A 22,202-nucleotide genomic window follows, 5' to 3' on the forward strand; every position below is an offset into this window, starting at 1 on the left:
GTTTATATCACAATACCTACATTTAGAGTCGGTTATTCATTCAGCCTAATGAGAAACTGTAGAACAGACTCAGTTTATATCACAATACCTACATTTAGAGTCGGTTATTCATTCAGCCTAATGAGAAACTGTAGAACAGACTCAGTTTATATCACAATACCTACATTTAGAGTCGGTTATTCATTCAGCCTAATGAGAAACTGTAGAACAGACTCAGTTTATATCACAATACCTACATTTAGAGTCAGTTATTCATTCAGCCTAATGAGAAACTGTAGAACAGACTCAGTTTATATCACAATACCTACATTTAGAGTCGGTTATTCATATGAATCTATATTAATTTTGTATGTGCACCATGTCAGGGTACTTTAGGTAGTCTTTTGGCGTGCAATCATAAATATCTGATTTACGGTCTAAACAGAAAGGCTTTAGCTGTTATAGCTAGCTAGCTAACACTGTTAGCTTATTAGCCTTGCTAGTTTACTAGCTAGCGCAGGCTATAAGCACCCAACCTCACAACAGTAGCTACCAAAGAACAGATTTGTGGGCGGAGCCTGAAGAGGGAGCTTTTATTTTGGATTATAAACGTAGCGACCAGCATAAAAATAAGTGCTAAGTCACTACAGGTCGGCCTGAGTGAATCAAAGGTCATTTGGCTTCGAGATCCTCACAGTTTTAGAAGAACATTCATGCAAACATGCAAAACAGAGAGTTTCGCTTTAACTTCCTTAAGTCACGAACAGATAAACAGAAGGACGGTTCAGAACGTTCATCCACACGACAACAAACACTGACTGAAAGCAAACATCTAACAAATAGTATAGTTGTTATAGCAGGACGTCGCGCTACTTGGAGGCTAATTGTTTACATTTACGGTTCTTCATTCAAACATGCTAATGTTGCTAACAATGAATGAAGGCGAATAGCTAACGATTAGCCTTTCAAAAATAACATGATGTCCTGCTACTCAGTGGCCAATTGCTTACATTCACTGTTGGCAGCATCATAAAGTTCTTCATTCAAACAAACGTTGCTAATATTGTGTAAAAGTGTATAAATAACACTTGTGATCGTGAAAATTACATGCTACTTGTTGGCTAACGACTTTTACTGTTGGAGACATTAGCATGTGCGTCATTTAAACGCGTTCCTGTTGCTAATAACGAAAGAAAGCGTATAGCTAACAATTAGCATCATGAAAATAACATGGCTTCATGCTAATTGGCTAACGCTCATGGTCAGCAATACTGAAAGTATTGGAGGAAACAGTTCAACGCTCAACCCGGCGTCTGTTTATGGAAAAAGTCCCTCCCTTCGACAAAAAGAGCCAATCAGACTGTTGACTCCGGCGAGCGCGGTTCATTTCATGGTGTTAACTGTAAGCTATTCACTTTTGCTAATTATTAGCAACATTAGCATGTTTCAATTACAAACAATGAATGCAAGCAGTCACCAAGTAGCACCATGTTATTTTCATGATACTAACTGTTACCCATTTGCTTCTCTATTAGCAACATTAGCATGTTTGATTGAAGAAAATGATAGTGTTATGAACGAATGTTAGCAATTAGCCACCAAATAGAGTAATAAATGATCAAATTATAATAAGTCGCTCTAGATAAGAGCATTAGCATGTGTGGTTGGGCTATTTCCTGGGAGTCTCTGCACGCAAACACACACACACACACACACACACACACACACACACACACACACCACACACACACACACACCCACACACACACCCACACCACACCCACACACACCCACACAGCTGTAGTGGAGTAGCAGGTGTGCACGTGTTCTGAATGAACCTGAAGGTTTAATGCAGTCTCAGCACATTTTCCCCTCTGCAGATACAGAACCCATTCATATCAGTCTGTACTCAATACTTCAGACCCTCTGAGGATTAATCTGGACGTTTCCATTCGCACACAAAAGAAACAAATACAAACAAACAAACAAACAAACAAACAACAGAAGCCTGTGTCCATTTGCATAAGAGTGCCAGGCCCATATATCGTCTTATAGACCTTCTTGCATATAATTCAAACTGTTTGCTCATTTACATATTCGTCCTTAGTTAAAAATCGGGTCTGCTGATTGGCTGGCTGTGATATCCTGATTAGCTGGCTGTGATATCCTGATTGGCTGGCTGTGATATCCTAAATGGTTTAAAAGCAGGAATTTCAAGAGCTTAAAAAAAAATTCCTTAATTGTGACATCATCGCACCATCCTCAGCTTCAACACTGTATCATCATGTCAATTGTGACATCACAGCATCTTCATTTATAATCACGACACTGTGACATCATCGTGTTCCGATGCTGAACCTGTACGACGTGCATGAATACAAAACTGAAACCGATTAGCATTAAGCTAAGCTGGCGCTGCTGATTTCATCATGCAGAGACGATACGAATCATTAATTTTAACACTTTTCCTTTGTAAAAAATCAAACCGTCAAAAGTTTTTGCCTTTTCTCCGAACGTGGCTGACCAGCCAAGACGCGCCTGGTGACGTCTGCTTCTTTAGTTTTAGCTCTTGATGCTAAAAACCTGTGGCTAAAATGCGTAGTGTGTTTTTAAGCTATGCAAACGTACTTCTGTCCATGTTTATAGATCACAGTGAGTCATACAGTGTCAGAAACCACATAATCAGGTCTATTAGAGATACTGAACAACTCTGCATGGTTTGAGGCAAGGCATGCAGTTAGCACCATGCTAACTGGTGGGGTATAATCTTTCATTATTTGCTAGCTATTAGCCTTGTAGCTCCAGAGCTAAAACTAAAGAACCAGACTTTCTTGGCTGATCGGCTACACGTTAGTTAAGGAAGGAAACTGGGGTTCAGTCTGCGAACTATGGCTTTAAACAGGGTCCAAAGGGTAACACTGGTGCGTAACATTCCCTCCAGTCGTAAAACCGTTTCTCTTTCCAGTTTCACGCCGTTTTCTCTCTTCGGCTCAGATTTTAGTCTCGGGTCCTTTGGCTGACAGCACAGGAAATGAGGCGCGTATCCGAGCGACCTCTGCCGCACACAGGTGACCAAAGACTTTGTTATACCAGTCAGGAGAGCGCCCCCTACAGGACACAAACAAAACGACAATATAAGACGTTTTAACATGTGACTAGGAAAAAGTTAAATATAAACATATGCAAGTCTTAACTCCAAACAGTTGGGACACATGTGAAACGCCATGACAAACGCTGGATTTTAAACTTTACACTGGTAACAATCCGGATGGCCCTTTTCTTCTTTGGCCAGAAGAACACATACATTGTCATAAACAATCTGAAAGGCTGGCCACAATACATGTTTCCACTGTGTATCAGTCCATTTTAGATGAGCATAAGCCCAGAGAAGTCGGTGGCATTTCTGAACGTTCTTGATATATAACTTCCACTGTGCATAGTACAGCCTTAACCTGCATTTGTGGGTGTAGCGACAGATGGTGTTCATTGATAACTGTTTGTTAACTACATGTTCCCTCAAAATCACAGCACATCACAGGACCACAAATAAACAGCAATTGTGCAATAAAATGTGTTCTCTGTAGAGAACGTGGCAACTTATTTTCACTCAGAAAAGACAATTGACCAGGGGTGCTCAAATGTTTGCATATGGCTGTAAGAACAGCAGTCAGTGGCCAGAACGTGTTATGAACACGTACATTAAAAATGATGGTTCTTTAAGGGTTCCTTAGTAAAGAAAATGGTTCTATATAGAACCATGAACACGCAAAGAACTCTTAGCATGATTAAAGGGTTCTTTGCATCTTTAAATGGTTCTTCAGATTGATGGAGAATGTGCTCTAGATGGTGCTATATAGAATCTTTTTGGAAAGGATTCTATATAGCACCAAAAACGGGTTCTTCTATTGTTATGATGTCAAACCTGCAACAACAGAAGAAGCCCTTTTCTTCTTTGGCCTGAAGAACACATACATTATCATAAACAGTCTGAAAGGTTGACTTGTCAGACAACAATACATGTTTCTACTCTGAATCAGTCCATTTCAGCTGAGTTGAGCCCAGAGAAGGCGGCGGTGTTTCTGGTCATTGTTATATGACTTCTGCTGTGCATAGTACAGCCTTAACCTGCATTTGTGGCGATGGACGGTGTTTATTAACAACGGTTTGTTAGAGTACTCTTGGGCCCATGTGATGATGTCCATCACAGAAACATACCGGTTTTTAATGCAATGCCCTCTGAGGGGTTGAAGGTCACGAGCCTTTAGTTGTAGTTTTAGGCCTTTGTCTTTCACGCACAGATATTTCTCTGGATTCCCTGAATCTTTTGACGTTATTATGCACCGTAGAGGGTGAAATGCCTAAAATCCTTGCAATCGCTGGTTGAGAAACTGTTGTTCTTATAATTATTTAATTATTCACTGCCACATTTTTGGCGAGCCTCAACTCATCCTTGCTCATAAAGGACTCTGCCTTTCCTTAAAGCGCCTTTTACTGCTTTTCACTTCTTGTCCCCCAAATTTTCAAGAACTGAGGTTTGTATATAAAGAAACGTCCATCCTGCATTCGAGTGTGTGTGTTACCGTAAGTCCGCTCTGCAGTAGTGTGTTAGACGGCTCCGCCCCATTCCACACGGTTCAATCAGAATGCGTGATGTCAGAAGCACCGCCCTTAGTCCCGCCTCCAACGGCACGTTGTCATGGTCGACAGAAGAGGACACGAGTATACACACACCCCGCAGCGCATCAGTGCACCAACGCCTGATAAACACACACACAAAAAAACATGTAGACTCATAAAAATAATGGTTCTTTAAGGGTTCTTTATAGAACCACAAAAACTGTATGATTAAAGAGTTCTTTGCATCATAAAATGGTTATTCAGACTGATGAAGAATGTGCTCTAGATGGTTCTATATAGAACCTTTTAGAAAAGCATTCTAAATAGCACAAAAAAGGGTTCTTCTATTGTTACAATGTCAAGCCCATAACAGAAGAACCTTTTTTAGTGCTATATAGAACCTTTCTGAAAAGGGTTCTATAAGCACCAAAAAGGGTTCTTCTATTGTTACAATGTCAAGCCCATAAAAACAGAAGGCCCTTTTTTAGTGCTATATAGAACCTTCTCGAAAAGGGTTCTATACAGCAGCAAAAAGGGGTTCTTCTATTGTCATGATGTCAAGCCCATAACAGAAGAACCTTTTTTAGTGCTATATAGAACCTTTCTGAAAAGGATTCTATGTGCACCAAAAAGGGGTTCTTCTATTGTTACAATGTCAAGCCCATAAAAACAGAAGAACCTTTTTTAGTGCTATATAGAACCTTCTCGAAAAGGGCTCTATATAGCACCAAAAAGGGGTTCTTCTATTGTTATGATGTCAAGTCTGTAACCAAAGAAGAACCCTTTTTGGTGCAATATAGAACATTTCTGAAAAGGGTTCTATAAGCACCAAAAAGGGGTTCTTCTATTGTTATGATGTCAAGCCTTTAACAACAGAAGAACCCTTTTTGGTGCAATATTGAACCTTTTTAAAACGTTTTAATCAAGCAAAGGGTCCTTTATGTTGTTGTGGTTCTATATAAAACCATTTTCTTTACAAAAGAACCCTTGAAGAACCATCTTTTTTAAGTGTGTGGGTTAGAATAAGAACACAGTTAAAAGAACACAGAAAGCTCCACACTAAACAATCACAGTGGATTTTTTCACAAAGACGGTTTTAACACATTTTTTTTACTGCCCAAATAATCGGCTCCACATATTTCCTCAAACGCCAGAGGCTTTTGTTTTCTGTACAATAGGCACAAATTTAATAAGGTTCCTCAGTGCAGCCTCATCACAGCGCAAATGAAGCGTCCGCCAGCACACCTGCTGCAGCTGTTTCCCTAAGAATCAAAGGAAATCCTCAATTATTGAGACTGGATGCTCTTTTGATGTGTGTATGGATGAAGAATGCTGAAGAACCGGCTGCTGTTAATTAATACATGACAATATGAAGTTTATGCAGATCACTGTCCTAAATCTTCAGCAGCCTGGTTACTCCATAAAAAAAAGATGGTTCTTCAAGGGTTCTTTAGTATAGACAGTGGTTCCATATGGAACCTTGAACACTCAAAGAACCATTTGCATGCTTAAGTGGTTCTTTGCATGGTGAAATGGTTCTTTAAGTTGATGGAGAACATGTTCTATATGGTTCTTTATCTGGCTGCATGCTTAAAAAAGATGATTCTTCAAGGGTTCTTCAGTAAAGACAGCGGTTCTATTTGTAACCATGAAAACTCAGAACTGTTTGCATACTTTAAATGGTTCTTTGCATGGTGAAATGGATCTTTAAGTTGAAGGAGAATGTGTTCTATATGGTTCTTTATCTGATTACATGCTTAAAAAAACATGGTTCTTCAAGGGTTCCTTAGTAAAGAATCCTTTTTGGTGGAACCATATAGAACACATTCTCCATCAATCTGAAGAACCAATTCACCATGCAAATAACTATTTAAGCAAGCAAATGATCCCTTGAGCACTCATGGTTCCATATAGAACCACTATCTTTACTAAAGAACCCCTGAGGAACCTTTTTTTAAGACTGAAGCAAATGCATTTCCACATATGAGCAACGCACAGTACTATACAAAAGTCAGATCCCCCTTTTTATTGACTTCCAGTGATTAATTTAATAAATGCTGTCAGAAAATACAACCAGCTTCTAAGACTGAACTTTGGAGGTGTGTCTGCAGACTTTTTTGAGAAACTGAAAGTGAGTTTTACATGCCCTCAATAATCCAATCAATCAGATTTCTGCAGTTATCTGATTATTCAAAGGTCATGTAAACAGCACACTCTGATTTCTTAGATCAGATTGAGGTCTAGAAATCAGATTAAGAAATCTGATAAACAGGCTGGATTTTAGCTCAGTAATCAGATTTCTCAGTGCATGTAAACTCTTACTCTGATTTCTTTCAGGTTTCTCAGTCTGAGCATGTGTGAAAACAGACGGCGGTACCAGAAATAAGCGAGCAGCGTCGCCACAAGACGCAGAGAAACACTTCTAGAGCGACACTGACACCGACTACATGCTTGACGAAGTGAAGGATTTAAATATTCTTCATCTTCTAGATGATTTATGTTCATATTTTCAGGTAAAGTAACTCGATGTTTAAGAAAAATCAGTTTGAGTTTACATTACGTTTATGTCACATCTTCTTCTGTTTATTGGCTGGTTGTAAAGCAGAAATCTGATTACTGTCTGACTCTGACTCTGTAGACCTGGAGTTGCCCCATTATCTGATTACTCAAGTGCATGTAAACGTGTTGATCTGATTTCTGACAAAATCGGACTTTCTGCAGTTATGGGATTATTAAGTGCATGTAAACGCACTCACTCGAACATCTGATATTAGGTTTAACGCCCGGCTGTACAGTACGTCTATTCTGATCTGTGGCGATTAAGGTGCTGTAAGCCTGTTCGTACCTCAGCACTACGAAGTCTCTGCGAGGGTGCGGCGCCATGCTGTCGGTGATGTAGTGAAACACTTCAGTGTTGTTCTCCAGGCTCTCGATCACGCGACTGTGCAGTAAATCCTCGTCCCACAGGTGGCGCTCTCGCAGCACACGCTGCAGCACCACCGGGGGCGGAGCCTCCATTTCTGCCGAAACACGCCACAGACGAATCGGGTGGCCGTCCCCCACCTGCAAAACAGCCAATCACAACACGATCAGGGAGAAAAAGAAAAGAAAACGTTTGTTGAACATCTGCTTTACACACTCATCGCTATTCAGCCCAGCCCTCCCATCGTAAAGTCACAAATACATCACGTTTTTTCACATGGGAAGATTTTCAAATGTGATCATGCTTTTCATATTTTTCAACATGTGATCACACCTTTACACAAGATCACATTTTTTTTCCATGTGATCCTGTTTTTCACATGATGTTTCTCATGTGAATGTGCATTTTCACGTGATTACACATTCTCACATGATCGCACGTTTTCACACGTAATGAGATGTTTTCTCACATAATGACACGTTTTCACATGTAATGAAATGTTTTCTCATGTGATCACGTTTTCACATTATGGGACGTTTTCTCACGTAATCACGCGTTTTCACACGTAATGAGATGTTTTCTCACGTGATGGCCATTTTCACACGTAATGAGACGTTTTCTCATATGATCGCACGTTTTCACGCGTAATGCAATGTTTTCTTGCGGCATCACACGTTTTCACATGTAATTAGAGGTTTTATCACATAATCGCACGTTTTCACATGTAATGAGACGTCTTCTCACTTGATCACACGTTTTCATGTTGAGACGTTTCCTCATGTAATCACAAGTGTTCACATGTAGTGAGACGTTTTCTCATGGCATCACGTTTTCACTTGTAATGAGATGTTTTATCACATGATCGCACATTTTCACAGGTAATGAGACGTTTTCTCATGTTATGTCACATTTACATCACATTTTTTCATCTGATAACACCTTTCTACCTGCGAACACATTTTTAAATGCAATCACGCATTTACAGACGTGATTACACATTTCCCCATCTGTGATCATGTTTTTTATGTAATCAAATATAATAATATAAAATATAAAGTAATATCATATAAAATAAAATAACACAAACAAAAAGTAATATTAAAATAATATCTGAATGGAAACATTTTGCTCCATGTGTGTTTAATGTTAATGTTAAATTATGTATTATTTAAATAACTTCATCTAAATAAATAAACAAATAAACAAATAAATAAAAAAACAAATAAATAAAATGTGTGTTTACGCTTTTGAAAGCAGAATAAATAAACCGGACAGCTGAACGCTGCATTTTTCTGTGTTGGACCAAATTCGACCTCGTAGAAGTTCAACCTCTAATAAAAGCGACAGCAGGTGAGCAGAAATCAAAGAACAGGTTTTAAAAGCTGGACAGTCTTTGGTGTGAAACGCACTGACAGCTCTAAACAAAAACAAAAACCCCGTTTCAGCTGACGGCTGATGTCAGAAACGGATCGACAGCGAGAGAGAAAATTAGCACTCTGTCTGATTTCATCACCAAACAACAAACCAAAACACCCAAAGCAGTAAACAAAAAAGTAAAGATTGTAGGCAGAGCAGAAAGTTCTCTCAAAGCCTCAAACGTATGAATAAACAAACAAACATACAAACAAACTCTCAGTTGTTTATGTTACTCATAATAACGCAGCTCTGCTGTTCACCTGCGTGCGTCGTGCTGCTGTTGGCAGCGTTTCCGTCTGTTGTTTTTAAACTTTGGCTGATGGAGTGAATCTATTAGGACTATCAGGGGACGCGCTGGGCTCCGACTCAAAGGAACCGAACTCGTTTATTTTCAGTTTTTCAGTCAAATCTAAAACCTGCTGTTTCTGAGAGGACAAGCAGAAAACTGGCAGCACTGGCAAAGCGTGGTGAGAAGGAACAGCATGAAGGTTAAACTCTGGAACAGAATAAACAGAACCAATATCTCAGCGCTTTAGTGTTCTTTCACTAAAGAACTAAGACTGGAAGATGAATCGAAATTTTCAAATCCCAAGAGCTGCGATTGTTTATAGCGTACATTATCGAAAGTGTTGCCTAAAGTTAAAAGAGGGGAAATTTAACTTTATAACTCAGAGCTTGTGAACTGCACAGTTAGACCAATCAGAGGCAACCAAACCTCCATGTGTTGTGACATCACAACTACAGCTTACTGGCAGTCAGGCACACTACACTCAGGGGTTGAGCCTCAAGCCTAAAAAGGTTGATATTCTGGTCTTCTTGGGCAAAAAAAAACAGGCCTGAATCTCAATCTATAGAAAATAATCGCAGTTTAAATCGCAGTAATAATATTAGTCAGAAAAATCGCAATTAGATATTTTCCCCAAATTTTTATCAGCTCTACTTCCTATGCACTCTGAATTACATTCGCTTCCAGAAACAGAGGAAGGTTTAAAGTGGGGGTGCTGAAATTTTAATCAGTAAATATGTGATGCGAACGGTGACATCATATAAAATGATTTGCTTTTTTTTCCATTCAAATTTCTTTTTATACTTTAAATCAAGCAGAGCGCATCATGATGTGGCGAGAGACGACAAAATACCCTCACAGCTGATGCACTGAACTGCTGACTCATGCCCTGACTTCTCTGCTCTCTCCTTCTGGACGAGCTTCATGCAAATGAGTTGAGTGACGGTCAGTCAGATTGTTGATGCATGGTGCAGGTTAAGGTACAAAGAGGGAAAGCGTGCACAGAGCTTTAGGGCTCAGAACTGGCCCACAGCTCAGCACACGCTTTCCCTCTTTGTACCTTAACCTGCGTGTGTTTTAGTGGCACCCCCAAAGGAGCCAGCAGGGGGGTGAGCGAGGTGATTCAGCTCACTTTAAGGAAAATACACCATTAAACAGTGCAGCTACTGCAGGTTTTAAAATGTATGAATAAAATAAAAAAATACGAGCTCCACTCTAAAGCAAGCACGTATCGGTCTTTACTACATTCAAATTTTTGTTTCAGATCTGTTTTTATTATTATTATTAGCAGCTGCAGCTAACCAACCCTGAAACCAGGGGGTGCTGCACCCTCAGCACCCCCACTTCTTGTGTCCCAATGTGCCCCGAAGTCTGAAAATCAGCGTGGAACATTAAAATCCACCTGGGATACTATAGCAATGTCCTAGCAATACCTTAGCACCCACCGGGGATTCAACAGCAATGGCCTAGCAACATCTTAGCAACCACCTGGGATTCCACAGCAATGTCCAAGCAACACCTTAGCAACTGGCAGGCACACCATAGCATGGCCAAACAACACCTTAGCAACCATCTGGGATACCACAGCAATAGCCTAGCAACACCTTACCAACCACCTGGTATACTATAGTACTGGCCTAACAATACCTTAGCAACCATCTGTGATTTCATACCAACAGCCTTGCAATACCAAAGGAAACACCTGGGATTCCCACAGCCTTGCAACACCTTAGCAACAACCTGTAATACTACAGCAGCTGCCTAGCAACACCTTCGTCACTGAGCCAACTTGGATACCATAGCAATGCCCTAGCAACATCTTAGCAGCCATCTGGGATACTGTAGTAATGCCATTGCAACACCTTCATAACTGCCTGGCACACCACAGCACGGCCAAACAACACCTTAGCAACCATCTGGGATACCACAGCAATAGCCTAGCAACACCTTAGCAACCACCTGGGATACTATAGCAATGCCCTAGCAACATCATAGGAACCACCTGGGATTCCACAGCAATGGCCCAGCAACAGCTTAGCAACCATCTGGGATTCCACAGCAATAGCCCAGCAACATCTTAGCAACCACCTGGGATTCCACGGCAATAGCCTAGCAACACCTTAGCAACCACCTGTGATTTCATATCACCAGCCTAGCAATACTTAGCAACCACCTGGAATTCCACAGCAGTGGCCCAGCAACACCTTAGCAACTGCCTGGCACACCATAGCACAGACCAGCAACATCTAAGCAACCATCTGGGATACCATAGCATGGCCCAGCAACACCTTAGCAACCACCTGGGATTCCACAGCAATGCTCTTGCAATACCTTAGCAACCACCTTGACTTCCATAGCAGTGGCCCAGCAACACCTCAGGACCAATCTGAGACTTCATTGCAATGACTTTGTCAAGCAACACAGTATGTTCATAAACTTTCCCCTTCTAGCTGCCAGTAATCAAAGTTAACATTTGTTCTGCAAAGAAACGTGGTTCTTTAACAGTGGGCTACGGTTACCAAGCAACAAAGATTATTCCATGAACAGCATAATGGGTTTCAGTAACTTGGCTCAGCCAATCAGATTTAAGAACTCCTTATTTTTTTTCTTAAAAACTGAGTTTATTTAGGTGCATCTGAATGGACATGTGGTTTATGACACGCGTCTGATTGCGTGGCTGCATTTTAACGAGCATGCAATGCTTTTCTGAACCAAATCTCTAAAACCTCTCTGAGCTCTCGCTGTTACTCATCACACACACACTAAAGCCCCCGACTGTGCCTCATTACACAAACTTAAAACAGTAAAACGTTAATCCTCCAACATGAGGCCACAAAGAGTTCGCTCGGCTGCTTCAGTCTGTGGGATCACAATGCCCAAATGAAGGCGCACCCACCCACCAGCTTGTCTGAACCCGTGTTTCTGCTTAGCGGACCACAAATATCAGGCTTCTTCTGCAGGCATACTGTGACGACAACAGACCTTTCAGAGCGGGACATGGACGCTAGGGGTGTAACGGTATGTACATTCGTCCCAAACCATCACAGTACAGACATCACGGTTTAGTGCATGCAGTTGTACAGAGGATGTGTGACTGTAATGCGAAACCAAAGTTCACAAGAACAAGTTTCACCTGGAAACCCTAAGCTGTAAGCCGTTAGCAAGTTGCCATGCTAAGACGGTGTGTCTCGTTTAACTGCTTAGAATCCCAGGAGTATTACATACTAAGGCTTAAGGCCTCAGCATACTTCCTGCGAAACGAGCTCGCATACATTCTGCGGTTTGGTCTAGCCTGTCGCAGACTAATGCAGGCGCTAGAGCATTGGTATAGTATCCCAGGTGATCGCTAAGGTGTTGCTAGGGCATTGCTATAGTATCCCGGGTGGTTGCTAAGGTGCTAATGCAGGTGATGCTATGACATTTTATGACTACTGGAAAAGGATTCTACCACAGTTCTCACAACGGCAACATGCGAGTCCAGAATGCTGCCACTGTTTAAGGCGGAATGGGAAAATTCCAACAAGAAGTTGGTGAATAAGAATATATAGTTATAGGGAAACACTGGCATCTCTGCCAAAACGCTCAGCATAACGACGCTCCTCAAGGTCGTCCATCTTTGTTTTATGACACGCCTCTTTTTTCTTAACCAACTACTCAGAAACCAACCGATAGTGTCTTTGTCCACCAATAGTTTGCCCAGCTGCCATGTGTGCGACACAGCGAGCGACGGTTCTACGGTTGCTAGTTTTCTCCGTAATTACGTTGAATTGTTCGCTGAAGCCAGGCTACTCTTTGGTTATAGAAGTGTGTGCCCAGTGGGTGGGTCCTGGCCATGTAAGAGGTTAAAGGGTCGTTGCCATGCAGAGCGTGTCCCTTGCAGCATCCTCAGCAGCAGCGCTCTGCGGAGGAAGATTCCAGTGGCAAATGATCCGGCCTATAAAGGGTTCATAACTGCAGCAGTGTCATAACTCCTGACCCCGATCAGACGTGATCAGAGTGAGAGGTGGATAAGGCAACTATTGAGGTAAATACAAAGCTGAAATTAAACAAAAGAAACAAGACTTTTCCCTCCACAGCCTGCAGTACTGTTGCGTCTTTGAAGAGATTCAGCATGAAGGCTTACAGTTTTTGTTTTCTCTCCTCGTAACTATAAAATCACAACTGAAGTTGAACTATCACTACAGGCTGTACCAGCTACTTCATACGATGCCCCGTGGAACAAACTATAATTTGTCTGTTTAAAATAAATGAAACCTACTGTTATGGATTTGAGTGTTGCTTTTTCCACATTGTACCCCTAACAGATGCTGGATTTAAAGTTTGCGAAGTTCATGTAGTCACATCTTTAAAAGTTACTCAAAAGTTCACTTTTAACTAGTAAATTTAATTGAAAATTGAAATTGTTTCTATTTTGAGAACTTCAGAAGTGCGCTGCCGATAGTAGGTTAAGCACAATGCCATTTTAAAAAGGTTCTATATAAAACCACATACAACACTACCTGAAGAACCATTTCACCATGCAAAGAACCATAACACAATTCTACACAGAACTCGTGGTTATAAATAGAGCCACTGCTTTTACTAAACAACCCTTAAAGAACCATCTTTTTTAAGCGTGTACAAGTTTCCCAAATTTGCTAGCTTCATTAGCCTTCATTACTGCTACACAGTATCTTTACGAAGAGTCAAAAGTCGAGAAAGATCGGCGGTGTACCCCAGGGCTGTGTATTAGGCCCTTTGATCTTTACTGCAAACCCAAGCGAAGGATAAACTGTGGTGTCTAGGGGTCACGGCATGGCACTTGATTAAAATCCCAAACACTGAATGCCCCAATATCCACCTTGTTCCTGCACCCCATGATGCTTTGAGTGGCTTATGGACAGAACTTCCTGCAAAGTGTAAGCAGTCCATATTTCTTAAACGCTAAGGAGATCCTAACACGACAGAAACATGGGAATAATCTTTATTGTTGGGAACCTTAAATGCTTGTTGGCCAATGGTTGTAAACGATCGGTCAAGAAACCTGAACCTGCGTGAGAGAAACACTTTGGTCAGAGGATCATATTTATAGCCGACGGCAATTTATCATGCTAATAAAGGCACTTCAGCTTTTCCATTTTGATCACGCTGTCAAGCACAGACAGAAAACCATAAAGTGAGGCCATTACACGGGAAGGTTTCATGTAAAAATCTGTTATTTCTATCGCTGTCCTGGATACCGTTTTTTGGGGCTCCGTAGCTTTGGCAGTAATCAACAGTGGTGATGGGGGTGGTGGTGGTGATGGTGATGGGGGTGGTGGTGGGGTGGGGAGTGTGAGCATGACTCGTCAAGGACTCAGCCAGACATTTCCGAATTCTTGGCACCTGGCTGAGATGGACAGAACGCATTTTTAAGGGTTCTGTTATTCTACAGTATTGCTGTTTGTTATTAAAAGTTATTTGTTAATAAAAAACATTTTCCAAAAATGTTGGTGTGTTTTCCAAGAATCCAGGCACTGTGAAACAGAAGCACAGAAGTGCAAAAACAACATATACTTGATCCAACATATTTAAGATTTGCAATTAATAAGATTCAAACATATTTATAATTTCTTCATTGTCATCTCTCAGAACTCATATATTGCAGTGGGAAGCCACAGTGTAGCAACCAGGGACCAGCTCAACACTCTTTATTATAATAATAATAAAAAAAGGTTCTTCAAAAGGGTTCTTTAGTAAAGAAAATTGTTCTGTATAGAACCACGAACATGCAAAGAATCCTTTGCGTGATTAAATGGTTCTTCGCATGGCGAAATGGTTCTTCAGACAGAGGAGAATGTGCTGTATATACCTTTTTGAAAAGGGTTCGATATAGCAACAAAAACCGTTCTGCTATTGTTACGATGTGAACCCTTTTTGGTGCTATATAGAACCATTTACAACACATCCTCCATCACCATCAGCTGCAGCAGCTCAACAACATGCGGCTCCAGAGTTGCCTGCGGCTCTTTTACTGTCCTGTTTCGGCTCCACAGCTGAATTAGATTTGTGGGTAAAAATAAAATAATCCTCCTTTACAGTAAAATAAAGCTCTGCTGATCGTTCAACACAGTTTAACAATAAATGGTCTTAAACTCTGGAGTTAATGTAGAACTGCTAATTCACCATTTAACCCTAAAGATCAGCGCAGGCTGCTGGTCACCATAGCAACACAGACAACAGTCTGGCCTAGCCAAGACAAAGAGAGAGATTTAGGACTAACATTGATAATTTGGTGATGAATGGACTTTCATTATCACTCCAGCTGGTTTCCTGATACGTTTAATCTGCTGCGAGAAACTGACAAACACTAAAAAGTCGCAAAGCTGATGTCAGTTTCTTATCCGCCAACTTCTCGTTCAGATTTTCCTGTTCCACCTTAAATGGAGCAGCAGTTACATTCTGGAGCCTCAGGCACTATTTAAGGTGGAACAGGGGAAATTCCAACAAGATGCTGGCGAATGAGAAGCGACTTCAGCCTCGTAAAAAGGCGAATGTTGAAAGACATTTTACGAGAAACTGTTCTATTCTTGAGGAAAAGTTTCCTGCCGGAGATGCGAGAAAAGTGGCCGTAGCTGAGCCAAAGCTTAAAGCAGAGCAAAGTAAGTCTGTATTTTCGTTTATATTGTATTTTATCCTATACTAGTACATCAACACATACTGAGACATATTTACGGCCAAGATGGTAAAATGGACATAAAATGTTGTGGCTCCCAAGGTGGTTTGATTTTTCGTTGAAGGGACAAAACGGCTCTTCTTAATTGGGTTGCCACCACTGGGCTACAGTGATAGCCGTGAAGTGCACACTGTCCCAAAACATTCCAGAGACATTTAATGGGGCAGAACAATAACTGAACAATTAAACACATTTTTCCGTAACTTAGCTAAAAGAGTAATGAGCGTCACTTCCGTTCCCTAATTGGAAAATTTTGGCCATAATATCAAAATACAGCGGTTACTTGAAAAATCAGGTGGACAGAACTCTGTCATGTATTAGTATAGTGAGGACTGAGTTGCGATTTTTGTTGTAAAGGGTCAAATTTATTCTTTTTAATGACCCAAATGTCTTAGCTGATGGACTACATTTGGGCTAAGTGTAGAATTGGATTTTTGGTTGAACTGTCGCTTTAATTTACATGCTAAACACTAAAAGCTCGAGTGGTTTTGCCGCAGGCTGTTTCTACAGTGCCGTCCTGATGGAGACTCGCTCAGAAACTCCACGAAATCAGACCCAATCTGTGCCATGACCCAGCTAGCACTGGAAAATTGGCACCCCACCTGCCTGGCCTCCTGTTTTCCCGCCCACCAGGTTCCAGGCGCCTTGCCAACGCCCTGCTGTCACCTGTTAGCGGTCAGAACCTTCACCTGCTGCTGCTGGCAGGTGGACAGCCGGCTGGGTCACCTGAGCTAAGCCACTTCAGAAGAAAGATGATGCCGGATTAAAAAAGTAGGCTAATCACCAAACATAAAACAGAATCATTAACCTAAACAGGGGTTACTTCAGTTTAACAGATGTTTCTGTGTCGAGACACACTTTAGAGATATTTCTGAATCTCCAGTTAGAATTAAACGCTGGTGAAAACATGTTTTGGTGGTCTTATGTAAGAGCTTGGGGGTTTATGTTGTATGTGAAATCCCGAAAAGCAGCTACAAATATATAGATTTGATTTTATGCTGTTTAAAAACTTTTTGTCCTCCTTTGCTGCAGCAACAGCCTCTACTCTTCTGGAAAGCTTTACACTAGATGTTGGAACATTGCTGTGAGGATTTGATTGAGCATTAGTGAGGTCAGGTACTGACGTTGGATGCTCAGTTCTGGACCTTCCCAAAGGTACTGGATGGCTTTATACCCCTCTAGCCCACTTGGTGACCTAAGACACACGTGCAGTTGCTTCAGAGCGTCTCATTCACATTTTGTTAGGTTGAGGCCTTGTGCTAAAATAAACAGATAAATAAATCAAACAAACAAACAAACAAAACAAACAAGTTGTCCCCATCAGTCTGCACTCAATAGCCCATAATGACAAAGTGAAAACAGACTCTTTGCCATGACACTTGAAATTTAGCTCTGGGGGCTCCCGTTCCTCTTGATCATCTTTGAGATGTTTCTTCCACCTGTGGTAAATTCAGTTGAGTGGACATGATTTATAAAGACACACATCTGTCTATATAAGGTCTCACAGCTGACAATGCATATTAGAGCAAAAACCAAGCCATGAAGAGGAAAGAACTGCCTGAAGAGCTCAGAGACAGGTTTGTGTGGAGGCACAGATCTGGAGAAGGCTACAAAACAGTTCCCAAGAGCACAGTGGCCTCCATAATTCTTAAACAGAAGAAGTTTGGAACAACCAGGACTCTTCCTAGAGCTGGACGCCCCACCAAACTAACAAATCGTGGAAGAAGAGCCTTGGTAAGAGAGGTGACCAAGAACCTGATGATCGCTCTGGCAGAGCTCCAAAAATCCTGAGTGCAGATGGGAGAAACTTCCAGAAGGTCAACCATCGGTGCAGCACTCCACCAGTCTGGGCTTTATGGCAGAGTGGCCAGACAGAAGCCTCTCTTCAGTAAAAGACACATGAAAGCTGCCTGGAGTTTGCAAAAACAGCACCTAAAGGACTCTCAGACTGTGAGAAACAAGATTCTCTGGTCTGATGAAACCAAGATTGAACTTTTTGGCCTCAATTCTAAGCATCGTGTCTGGAGGAAACCAGGTACTGCTCATCACCTGCCCAGTACTATCCCCACAGTGAAGCATGGTGGTGGCAGCATCATGCTGTGGGGTTGTTTTTCAGCAGCTGGGACAGGGAGACTGGCCAGAGTTGAGGGAAAGCTGAATGGAGCAAAGTACAGAGATATTCTTAAAGAAAATCTGATCCAGAGCGCTTGGGACCTCAGACAGGGCCAAAGGTTCACCTTCCAACAACACAATGACCCTAAAGCACACAGCCACGACAACACAGGAGTGGCTTAGGGATGACTCTCTGAATGTCCTTGAGTGGACCAGCCAGAGCCCTGACCTGAACCCAGTCAAACATCTCTGGAGGGACCTGAAAATGGCCGTCCACCGACGGTCTCCTGCCGGATCTGCAGAGAGGAATGGCAGAAAATCCCCAAAGCCAGCTGTGCAAACCTTGTGGCATCAAACCCAAGAAGCCTGGAGGCTGTAATCGGTGCCAAAGGTGCTTCAACTAAGCACTGAGTAAAGGGTTTAAATACTTATATCTGTGCAATATTTTCGTTTTGCTGATTTCCTAAATGAATGGCTCCACAGGGAGGAAAACATAAATAATAAAGCAGTTTTGGTACAATATCTTTTTATGTTTTACATACTGGAAAAAAAAAAACTATATGAAATGTGCTATAACTTTTGCACAGGCCACATTTCATGCTTAATTTTTTCCCTTAATGTGTTAAATTCAGTAAATAAACTAATTTAAATATGCAGAAGCGTGTTACCAAAATTTAATCATGAATTTTAGCATTTCTGTATTTAGTATTAGGTACAGTTTGTCCCTCTTTTGCCTTCATTTTTTCTTCATTACAGTTTGTCCCTCTTTTGCCTCGAGCTGATCCTCCTAAGAGGCGTCTGAACATGAGCTTCACTGGAGATGAGACTAAAAACAAATCTGACCTTTTCTGTACAGAGACCACAACGTGGTCACCGCTACAAATCGTGCAGAATCAAAGATTTCTTGTTTGGCTCATCATGACTTTCATTGTTTCGAATTTTTCTACGACTTTCTGTTGTTTATCTGCAGGATTAAGGGAAAAACATCACAGTCTCAGACCTCTGGACCCCACTGTGCGCACCTGCCGGCGGGTTGTGTGTGTTTGCGTTTGTGTATCTTCTTCTAAGTCCAATATTGCCTGTTCAGGGTCTGAGAAAGTGTTTACCTTCCTGTAAGCGAGCTCGGTGTTATCTGGGCCGTGTGTACTGTGCCAGCCTTTGCTCTTCTCTGCAGCCTCTCTGATCAAACACTGAACGTTATCCTCCAGATACGCGCGATAGTCCACGCGCTCGCCCCGCGCGTTCACCCCGAAACCGTGCAGGGGGAGGGGCTGAGCGTCCGCCGCCACGTACGAGTTACGCGACTGCAGCATCATCTCGTGAGGAATCTGCCGAGAGAGGGAAGAAACGAGCTTTTACAGTCTGTTAGTAAAGAGAACCATTTCACGCTTACATTGTTCTTTGTAAGGTGAAAGCGTTCTTCAAATTGAAGGAGAATGTACTGTAGCACCTTTGAAAATGGTTCTATATCGCATCAAAAAAGGTTTTGCTATTGTTACGATGTCAAGCTTGTGACAGAACCCTTTTGGGTGCTATATAACACATTCTCCATCACTCTAAAGAACCATTTCACCATGGAAAGAACTATTTATTCATGCAAAGGGTCTTTCAGTCACCATGGTTCTAAACACAGAACCATTTTCTTTACTTTTCTCTCTTTACACTCTTAAAAAAAGATCTTCAGTAAAGGGAGTGGCTCTATTTAGAACCATTTCATGCTAAAATTGTTCTTTGCACATTAAAAGCGTTCAGATTGATGGAGAATGTGTTGTAGAACCTTTAAAATGGTTCTATATAGCACTAAAAAGGGCTCTGCTATTGTTACGATGTCAAGCCCAGAACCCTTTTGGTGCTATATACCACATTCTCCATCAATCTGAAGAACCATTTCACCATAAAAGGAACCATTTAATCGTGCAAAGAGTTCTTTCAGTGTTCATGGTTCTACATGAACAATTTTCTTTACTTTTCTCTCTTTACACTCTTAAAAAAGATCTTTAGTAAATGAGTGGTTCTAATTTGAATCATTTCATGCTTGAATTGTTCTTTGCATGGTAAAAGTGTTGAGATTGATGGAGAACGTGTTGTAGAACCTTTGAAAAAGGTTTTATATAGCAGGAAAAAAAGGGTTCTGCTATTGTTACGATGTCAAGCTTGTGACAGAACCCTTTTCAGTGCTATCAACACAATCTCCATCAATCTAAAGAACAGTAAATCATGCAAAGGGTTCTTTGACTGTTCATGGTTCTTTTAGAGCTTTTAGAGGTGGACGTCTGGTTCCAATCACCACCACTGTGAACAGTTCTGACTCGATAAGTTTATCTAGAACAGAGCGTTTCACACCAAACCACTCTGAATGACTTTGTCTACATCTCAACCATTTAATTATGCAGAAACTTGAAAAATGGGTGGAGTTGCCTTTTGTCTACTGATGATCTCCACAATATGGTCAGAAAAGCATAAGGTGAAATATTGTAGAGTAAATTATCACGATAACAATAAATACTGTCATATATTTCACACACATTTTTGCTGCGTCAGTTGCTTTGCAAAACCATCATTAACATCTTTAATCTTTCATATTAATTATTCAGTAATTAACTATGAAATAACTCATTTGTGTTCACATCTTCAGTTCCTCACAAAGTGAATAGGTTAATAAGTCATGATTATGTTCATATGAGTATGAAACACTAATAAGAATAAACGTTTTCAGAGTTATACTTTAGGTAACTTTGCCATCATCTTAATTTTAACATAATTCAGCAGTAATTTTAGTGTAATCTATATGAAACGTTCTCAGAGGTTTATGAATTATATTAGTCTTATAATATGCTTTTTTTTTTTTTAGTGTTTTTGGGTCACCTGGCTCAGAAACACAAACACAGCCAGGAGGATTTATTTCCTCGCTGCTCTGAAACGTCCCAGTTCCAGCACTGAAGATCCACTGTTAATTGTACATTTTCTCGTCTGAGTGTTTTTCTGCACCTGAAAGAGCTTCTTGCACTCCGTGATCATGTGACTCAGGCACTGCGTGGCAGCCATGTTCTCACTCAGGTCCTTGTGGTCAGGTTTGGCTCCTCCTTTCCTGTTGATCAACCTGTGAGCACAAACAACAAGACCAATACAGTAAGCAAACAAACAAACAAACAAACAAACAAACAAAAGCACTTCCAGGAGAATATTCTCAGAGCCTGGCGCTCATTCAACAGCAAGAGTGTTGTCCACTTTAAGCCCATGTTAATAAATTCACACTGCATGTTTTTTTAAATATAGCATGAAAGTTTTTAAACAATTTTTTTTTCCCACCAATCCTATGAACGATTCATTTGTGCAGGCAGCATTTGGAGCTACGCAGTGCATGGAATTTAAAACTACACTACTGATTTGCTGTTTTTGGCTGAAACTACAGTCGACGATCAAAACTAGGCATCAGGGTGGAGCCTATTAGAGTGAAGTGGGCAGGAGGTGGGGCTTATTCTATGGACACCCCCTGCTCAAATGACTGGGCTTTAAAATTCTGGGCTTATAAATTGGGTTGTGATTTTTGGGGTTAATTTTGTTAAAGGGTGGAAAAGTTCTACTGGAGAACCTAGTCTATATATGTAATTTGGGCTGGAACTACTTCTCAATTTATCGATAATCATAAAACGATAAGAGCTCTGTAGAATTGACACAAATGCCTCCTTGATGAGAGAGGTCAGTGGAGAATGGCCAGACTGGGTCCAGCTGACAGAAAGGCTGTGGTAACTCGGATTCTGTACAACTGTGGTGATCAGAAGAGCATCTCAGGATGCACAACACGAGGTGGATGGGCTACAACAGCAGAAGAGCATGTTGAGTTCCACTTCTGTCAGCCTTGAACAGAAAGCTGAGGCTGCAGTGGACACAGGCTCACCAAAACTGGACAGTTAAAGACTGGAAAAACGTAGCCTGGTCTGATTAATCTCGATTTCTGCTGAGGGACACAGATGGTGGGGTCAGAATTTGGGGCCAACAGCGTGAATCCATGGACCCAACATGCCATTGGTCAGCAGTCCAGGCTGGTGGAGGTGGTGTAATGGGGCAGGGGAATGTTTTCTTGACATACCAATCAGTCAATGCTGGAGTGCCACAGAGTGTTGTTGCTGACCATGTGCATCCCAGAGTTTATCATCTTCTAATGGCTATGATAA

General features: G+C 41.3%; 1 protein-coding gene across 1 annotated transcript in view; it reads right to left on the reverse strand.

The window, feature by feature from the left end:
* Positions 1–243: 243 nt before the first annotated feature.
* stard8 (StAR-related lipid transfer (START) domain containing 8) overlaps positions 244–22,202 on the reverse strand; it is a 118,039-nt gene continuing 96,080 nt past the window's right edge. The window contains 5 exon segments of the mRNA XM_036580152.1: positions 244–3,087; positions 4,560–4,736; positions 7,442–7,659; positions 19,134–19,355; positions 21,016–21,127. Of these exon segments, the coding sequence (XP_036436045.1) occupies positions 2,970–3,087; positions 4,560–4,736; positions 7,442–7,659; positions 19,134–19,355; positions 21,016–21,127 (847 nt within the window). The 3' untranslated portion in view covers positions 244–2,969.

The sequence above is a fragment of the Colossoma macropomum genome, unplaced genomic scaffold (genome assembly GCF_904425465.1).
Source record: "Colossoma macropomum unplaced genomic scaffold, Colossoma_macropomum, whole genome shotgun sequence".
Classification (NCBI taxonomy): Eukaryota; Metazoa; Chordata; class Actinopteri; order Characiformes; family Serrasalmidae; genus Colossoma; species Colossoma macropomum.